Source organism: Mus pahari, chromosome 20 (assembly GCF_900095145.1).
Source record: "Mus pahari chromosome 20, PAHARI_EIJ_v1.1, whole genome shotgun sequence".
Taxonomy (NCBI): Eukaryota; Metazoa; Chordata; class Mammalia; order Rodentia; family Muridae; genus Mus; species Mus pahari.
In genome coordinates, this window is record NC_034609.1 from 17,749,044 (window position 1) to 17,757,580 (window position 8,537).

An 8,537-nucleotide genomic window follows, 5' to 3' on the forward strand; every position below is an offset into this window, starting at 1 on the left:
CTAGATCCTTGGACTTCCATTCACAGCTACTATTGAACCATTGTTGGGATTTGGACTGCAGACTGTAAGTCATCAATAAATTCCTTTACTATATAGAGCATATCCGTAAGTTCTGTGACTCTAGAGAACCCTGACTAATACAGGCACCAACCAAATGCTGGTGACGTCTCTTGTCTTTATGATTGTAAACCACCCCCGCCAACCCCCTCGTCACATCCAAGTCATCAAGCAGAAAACTCACGAGGCTAGAAATGCTTATGGCTCCTGCTGAGCCACCGAAGACAGTCACAGAGTCAGGGTTTCCACCGAAGTACCTGATGTTCTCCTTGACCCACAGCAAGGCAGCCAGCTGGTCCCAGAAGGCCCAATTCCCGGGGGCATGCTGGTTCTGCGTGCTGTAGCAAGAAGCAAAGTGAGAGCTCTTCTCTGGCTAGCAAGAGTTCTGCAGTCCCCAGTCAGGTCAGGTCCCCAGTCTCAGTCAGGGGAGAGCTGGCAGGACATTGAGAACCAAGGTTCTGCATGAGCTGAGGGCGCTGGGCCTGGTCCTCATTCCCTGGGACTTCCTCAAGAATGGTGGAAGCTCTGACATTAAGAGAAGGGCACAGGCAATATTTTATGTCTACTGTTAGAGTGCTGTTGGCTCCCCTTAGCCCATGGATCCCTAAAATGTTCTTCTGCTAAGAGTTATCTCTGCCTCTTGAGCCAAGCTTTCTTGGACAAAGAAATTCCAAAGAATGACAAAATCCCAAACTGCCTCCTTGTTAACAATAAAGGCAGCACCCACAGCAACAAGTGTGCCCAGCATGGCCCCAAGAAATGTTCAGCTAAGACTCCTAAAATCTCCACAGCCCGTGCGTGAGACAGATAGATGGCTCTGGACATTGTCCTCTTTGCCTCTCTGAGTTTTCTCTGCCCTGCTACTGAAAGATTAGCTTCTAGAAACTGCATTGCTTGGGCTTCAGCATGTGCCATTGGCAGGAGGTACTAAGGGTTGAGTGGAGAGAGTCTAGGCTGTATATCCCACCATGCCATGTACCCTCCATGCTGGACAGAGAGGCTAGGACAGTGACACCCTAACCCCATGACCATGCTTGTGCCAGTTCTTTTCAGATAAATCTGTGAACATGCCACCATGATACTCATTCCTTTGAAACAGACTGGGAAATTCAGGCACAAAGATATTAGATCTCCTTGTCAGAAAGATTGAGAAAGAATTAGGAGTCAATGATTCTGCCCTCAGAATCCACTCTCCTAATCACACTCCACGCGTGTGCCTCAGAAAGTTGCATGCTTCCCAGAATTATTGAGCAACTCACAAGGAAGCACATGAAAAATAACAGAGAACACAGAAACATGGGGAGCCAGAACTGCCGTGTGGTTTGCATCCCGGGAGAGAAACCTCAGCATCCTAGCCCCTACCATCCTCCAGTTCTCCAACCTGTTCCTCCTCCTCCTCCATCTCTTTGTCTGTAACCATGGCTCACTAAGGCTTAGTCTTCATTCTCAGCCCTCTCCAAGCCCTGCCAATTTAACCTTCATTCCACAGTGTGCCCCCATAATGGTCCCACTCCTCCCTGAAGGAGAAGCAGCTCACGGAAATCACTAAGCTCTCTAGGTGTAGCATAGGATTCATTTGCTCATCTGGGTAGCCTTGGGCCAGTCATCTAACCTGCTAGAAAGATAGATGCCAGGCACAGTGAATTACATTTGCTTCCTCTTGCTTCTGGATTCAACCCTCTATAGATTCAGTAAGTCAGCAGTAGCTTCCTTCCTGCCCTCCCGATTGTTAATGACCAACTGTCAAGCGTGGTCTAGCCTCCAGTCTCTTCCAAAGTATGCTTCCTGCTACACTTCTCTGAGCAGGGCACTTCTAGGACCCTCACCGTCTTTAAAAGATAAAATTCCAAATTCCATTAACACCATGACGTCCATCTCTCCGCCCAATCAGGCCTGTCCCAGACTATCAGATTCACCAAATCCCAGGTCTGACCACTGGGCTACATGTCTGTCTCTGTCTCCTTTGCAGCCCTGTGGGCCCCGTGAATGCCTTCTACCCAGTTGGTATGTGAACAGAGCGGCGGCGAGTGCCTCCTTGAGGCCGACCCAGGAACACTTCTCCTGTGTGGCCCTCTGTGCTTTCTTTGTCACTGGCCAAATAAAGATCAAGAGGACCTGCATCAGAGTCACAAGATAGAAGGGTCCAAGGGCCCTGGTTAAGGACATTTGCTCATCGAGGGCACAAACTTGGGCTGTCCTCAGTGAGAAAGAGGTCTTTTTAAACAGCTAGGATTTGAGGGAGTTTACGCTACTGTGTTAAACTGCCCAACTAATTAGGACTTAATTTACTCAATGCCACTGAAGGTCCATTCATCCTAAGGTGGATGGCCCACAGCTGCTGCACAGCTCTGCTTTGTCATCTGGAGTGCCATTCACCAGAAGAGACTCACGTGAAAAAGCCAAATAGTCCTAGTCGGTACTGGATGGAGACAACCAACACGTCCTCATAGGCAGCCAGGGCAGAACCATCAAAGATGGAGGCTGAGCCAGTCTCAAAGCCACCACCTGGTATCCATATCATGACCTGAGGGGACAGAATCACTCCAGTCAGTCCTTTCCCATGGTTGTTGGACTCTGGTCTTTTTTTTTTTTTTTTTAATTGAGGAACATAAAAGTGTCTCATTCTTCTTTTTCAGTAGACTCCAAGGTCTTGTCTTTTGAATAGACCCAGGAGTAAGCATATAGACTCCTGACATCTCAGTAAGTAGATTTGATTAGTAGAATGAGCACTGACAGGCTACTCAGCCATCCTGGGATGCTCCCGCAAACCCTGAAGTAAGAATTGTAACGAGTATAACTATCTCACTTAGGAGGATTCTGTGAGGTCCAAATAAGAGTCTGTAGTCAAGCCTTCCAAACAGCCTTGACTCAGTCCAAGTGCTCAGAGACTGGTAACTGAAGCCCATTGAGTCTGTGGCTCACAGGAAGACGGAAGCCATTGTCAAGTTCATAAGGGCAAAAGCTGTGACATTAAAACTGTCAACTTCACAGGTTCTAGAACAGTGGTTCACAACCTATGAATTGTGACCCCTCTGGGGTCAAATGATCCTTTCACAGAGGTCGCCTAAGAGCGTCAGAAAACACAGATATTTATATTATGATTCATAACTGTAGCAAGATTATAGATGTAAAGTAGCCATGAAAGTCATTTCATAGCTGGAGGTCACCACAACACAAGGAACTGTACTAAGGCATTGCAGTACAGGAAGGCTCTAGAGTCCCCTAAAAGATATGCTTCCGAGTGAGTGTGTAAGGGGTTGTCTAGATTAGGTTAGCCTCCGGGCATGGTTGTGAAAGACTAGCTACGTTAGGATAACTGAGGTGGAAAGGCCCATCTGAACGTGAGCCTGGAGTCCTGGGCTACGCTAAGAGAAGCCAGCTTGGTGAGCATCATCATCCATGTCTCTGGTCCTAGCTGCGGATCCAGTGGGAGCAGCTGCTCCAGTCTGCAGAGGCTGAGATATGTCTGCCATGATAGACTGGGCCCCCAGAACTGTTAGCTAAACTCAACTCTTCCCTCCTAAACTTGCTTGTCTTATAAGACAAATTACTAAGACATCAGATGAAGAGATTTCTTTAGGTTTCTTTCTTTCTTTCTTTCTTTCTTTCTTTCTTTCTTTCTTTCTTTCTTTCTTTCTTTCAACTCAGAGAGGAGTAGTTCAGAAATCTTCTCTTATTTAGGAAAAAACGTAGGACCAATGAGCACAAAATACTATTCGAATGGTATGGTCACTCCACGTCTGAGACGATAGCGCTTGAGTTAGGGAAAGAGAAGAGAGGCGTGGAGGGGACGCTTTGTACAAGGAGGAGCACGCATATGTGTACTCTTTGTGCCTCAACTTCCTCATCTGCAAAATGGATTCAACCATTCTTACTGTGTTAAACGGTGCAGTGTTCAATGCCTGGTGGACAGCAAATACTTGAGAAATGTTACTGCCATGATACAGAGAAAGGCTCTCTCATTGCAGAGGCATGGGGAAAGAGGGTGTTGAGAGAGGGGGTGGCTAAAATGCAGACCATAGAAAGTCTTCATTCATTCATTCATTCATTCATTCATTCTACAGGGTTCCTTACAACTTAAACGAATTATTGGACATTAGTACCTGACTGTCTCCATTAGATAAGAAAAGTTGATTAATTCAATTATGGTCTTTTAAAAGGGGGGTTCTCAAACTCCAAAAAAAAAAAGTATCTTTCCTAAGTGGCACAGACGACTTCAATACTTACCAATAAGGAGTAAAACAAGATGAAAGTTGAATGTTAAACCACTACCACTGAAATATTCAACAGAGACAAGGACAGAGGACAGCCTCCATTATAATTTGTTTTTTAAAGTTACTTGTGTGATGGACTTTTCCTCTTACCTAATGGGAGGCTAGGTCTAACTCCAGATACCCCATGCCCAGCTGTTTCCCATACCTGCTAATGAACCCCAGTGCCGCAGGTAGCCTTACCGGGAGACTGGAGCCATTATTGGCATGGCATGGTGCATAAATGTTGAGGTACAGGCAGTCCTCTGACATTCCAAGTTTAGGGTAACGTACTTTGAGCAGGTCTTGATATATGAATAACCACTCTAAGTTCTGAAAGCACCTGTGAGGGAGGGAGAGGGGAAAGAGATGGAGTGGGAGAATTCATCTTGCCAGCATCTGTCGGCATGTCTTCCTGGGACAGAAGCAAGGCCCAGGCATCCCTTCTGAGCAAGAGGCATATCAAAACTCCTGGCACAGAATCGGATTGTGCCCCGGGCTCCTTCTTTCAGAAACAAGCAAGCAAACTAGTATATGATGAGCCCCTTTCTTGGGTAGGAAGCTCATTTTCCAAAACGTTGCCTAAGTATGGAATGGGGGATGGATCTAGAAGAACTGGAGGAGAGAGAGGAAAGGTTCAAAATACAATGTATAGAATTCTTAGTAATGGGGCTGGAGAGATGGCTCACTGGCTGCTCTTCCAGAGGTCCTGAGTTCAATTCCCAGCAACCACATGGTGGCTCACAACCATCTATAATGAGATCTGACGCCCTCTTCTGGTGTGTCTGAAAACAGCTACAGTGTACTCATACATAAAATAAATAAATAATTCTTTTATTAAAAAAAATAGTTGAGTTTTGATTTTTATCTGGGTGAGTCTCGTGTGGGCCAATACCAGAGATATTTGGTTGTATAGGTGAATGGCCACAGTGTCACAGGGGCAAACATCCATGTATTATATGATTGTGGAATGATATAGGGTTGGGTAGGGTAGGGTAGGTAGGTGGCAAAGTAAATATATTTTCAATTTACAGTGTACAAATTACAAAGATGTAATCCATTATAAACTGAAGAATCTCCTTAGTCCACTGCGGAGATCCCCAAAACTTAGTGGTATCCGATTCTGGCTACCACTAAGTATGAGTTGAATAAATAACTGAGTGGGTAAACAAGCAAAGAACAAATAAATAAATCAACTAATGAGTTTTGTCATATTATTTCCAGTTCACGTGTGAGCCACATTCAGTCATCTTTTGTGGTGAAGGGAATGTCCTGGTACCAGGTCCTCCTCTAGTCTGGGACCCGTGTGACTCAACCTGAGGACTTAGAAAAATCAGAAGAATTGGACACCCCTGGGCTCTTTAAGGCTTAGGCCAATGGCATTTTTTGACAGGTGATGTTTCCATACAATGCATGAGATTCTCTCTTCGCGTTCTGCCCCACACAGCGTTCTATAACTCTTCCACAACTAATGTGGTAACTCGTTACTCCCCTGGCCTTGAGAGTCTTCACTGGCTGGGGGCTACTTGCCTCCCAAGCCTCTTGTGTCACAGAGGCATCTGTGACAGCTAATCTTCAGTGGCAGCTTGGGTGGATTTGGAATCTCCTCGGAGATGCTGCTCTGAGAGGATCTACCCTCCATGGATCCTATGGGCTGGTCTCTCAGTGAGGGAAAGGGGAGAGGAGCAGAGGCAAATCCTGCTCTCTGTCTCCTCATCCGCCCAGATGTGAGGAGTCTCAGCTGCAGTTTCCTGCCACCACAGCTTCTGCTGAGTGGTAGATCATGCCGGCTCCAACTATTGACCAAAATCAGCCCTTCTCCCCTTAAGTAGCTTTCTGTCAGAATTTGGTCATGGAGACTAAAAAAATAACTAATGCAACAGCCATTTAGAGAGCCATTCCACAGGTTATATTGAGTTCCCACTGTATGCTTAGCCTTGCATGGAACATAACTGAGAGTATGGGAGTATACACTCACAGACATAGACACACAGACACACACACACACAGACACACACACACACAGACACACACAGACAGACACAGACACACAGAGACATTAACAGACAGACACAGACAGACACACATACAGAGAGACACACAGATATTAACAGATACACACTGACACATAGACATTAACAGACAGTCTCTCTCTCTCTCTCTCTCTCTCTCTCACACACACACACACACACACACACACACACACTTAGAAGCCCTCACTAGACTGACCACAAAGGTCAGCCCAGGGTGAAAAGTCACACAGAAACACCAGGAAAAGTCCCTTTTCCTGAAAGACTTGGGGAGCCCATCACAGAACTTCCTACACCTGCTCAAGACTCAGAACCCCAAAGAGTTTCCAGATCATTAAGACTCTTGGGCGTTGGTGGCGCACGCCTTTAATCCTAGTACTTGGGAAGCAGAGGCAGGCAGATTTCTGAGTTCAAGGCCAGCCTGGTCTACAGAGTGAGTTCCAGGACAGCCAGGGCTATACAGAGAAACCCTGTCTTGGAAAAAAAAAAAAAGATTCTTGGGCTCAGCTCTGGGAAGTCAGATTCAGGAAGCTTTGAAGAGACCAAGGAACACATTCATTTTTAACAATGTTCCAGCAGCTCTACTGAGCAGCCACCATGGGAGAGCTGAGACACAGAAACGCTCATCCAGGTCTGTGTATCGTCCCCGCTCCCCCCCACCCCCGCCACCTCTGGGTCCATCTTTCTTCTCCTCTGCTCCCGGACTTCATGACCTACCTTCCCCCTCAACAACCTCTTCAAGTTCCCAGAGACACACGCCGCCTGTGACTTACATATTGGGATAGGTAGTAGCTTCTCGCAAATCATCCCAGGGGATCGGAGGCTGTGGCTTGGAAAACCGCAGAGGTCCCAGAGGGGGTGCAGCAAAGGGGATCCCAAGAAACACATTCACGGGTTCGAGTCTTCCCAGCACGGTGGCTTGCTTCCCCTGCACCCATCCCAGCTTGGTGTACCTATGTGGCTCTTCAGTCACAGACCCTGAGGAGACACAAGGGAGGCCTGAGAAAATGGTTGGGAAGAGGGAGACAGTCAGCCACGCTGGGGCTCTTTCTCTACCCAGAGGCTACAGTAGCTGGGACCTTCTCTCTGAAGCAAGGTCTTCTTCTTTCAGGATTGTTTGGAAACCACCACCACTACCACCACGGGGCCCTGCCTCGGTTGCTTCTGAGAGCCCACCACCTACCCCCCAAAGAACTTCTCTTGTACCACACCAAAGTTACCCTTTCTCTGTCGATGCCAGGACCCTACCAAATGGATTACGGAGTCTAATACAATCTTGTCATTTCCACATTCATGAGAAAACCACCACACGTCAGTCATCCCTTGCAGTTTCTGGATGGTGACATTTTTTACAAACTAAGAAAACACCTTTACATTTTAACCTAGACAGACCCCCTGATTATCTATATATCTATGTATCTATAGTCGCTCTTTGGATGACTTAGGCAGTTGCTTGGGTTACCTATGAAAACGGATATATGTCAGTGAGAATGTTTTAAAAAAAATTCTCATAAGGACAGCCCAAATCAGTTCCTCTGCTTACAAGAGTTTAAAGACGGTGCCTTGAGGGAGTAGGTACGCAAGCAACTTGCGTTTTGCACGGAACGTGGAGCCTTGAATTACTTACTTAGCAGGACCCAGGAGTCTTGGCATCATTTGCTCTGTCATTTGGGCAAGTCCTGTCTCTGCAGCCAACAGGCTCCAGTCCACAGGTCTAGCCAGTGACCAGGATGGTACCGTTCTTTACAGGGTGTGAAGAACCCAAGTTCTACACATTCTTCCCCATGCCCACCTTCCCGAGACCACAGAGAAATAGGTTCATTTACCCTAACAGAAACCCTGCCCGTCTCCCACAGCCTGAGAGCCCTCATCTCCCACCTGCCATTGCACCCTTGATGATGGCTCCAAAGATCCAAATAACCCAGATTAGGGCTTTTCCTGGACACACCCAGTCCCCGCTCATCTGGTTGGCCTGCCTGAACTGTTTGGATATCCACAGTTCCTCCTGGCCTCAGAGAACTTCAGTCAGGGGCCAGAAAGTGTTGGCTGTGAGTCGCCAGGGGCTGAGCAGGCAAGGCACAGGCCGCAGAAGAAATCAAAAATAACATTAAGGCGAGATTTTTCAGAGAATTGGCCAAACAGGACTTTCCTGTTCTGATTTGATTTACATACGGAGTGGGTAATGATTAACACTTGTTCT

At 46.9% G+C, this 8,537-nt stretch overlaps 1 protein-coding gene across 1 annotated transcript in view; it reads right to left on the reverse strand.

Moving 5' to 3' along the window:
- The window catches only part of Ces5a (carboxylesterase 5A), a 28,367-nt gene extending 20,067 nt beyond the window's left edge, over positions 1–8,300 (reverse strand). Inside the window, exons 1-5 of the mRNA XM_021220411.1 lie at positions 8,228–8,300; positions 7,111–7,315; positions 4,512–4,650; positions 2,448–2,581; positions 242–395 (exon numbers count right to left, since the gene is read on the reverse strand). Of these exons, the coding sequence (XP_021076070.1) occupies positions 242–395; positions 2,448–2,581; positions 4,512–4,650; positions 7,111–7,315; positions 8,228–8,300 (705 nt within the window). The remainder of the gene's footprint in view (positions 1–241; positions 396–2,447; positions 2,582–4,511; positions 4,651–7,110; positions 7,316–8,227) is intronic.
- Positions 8,301–8,537: the final 237 nt, after the last annotated feature.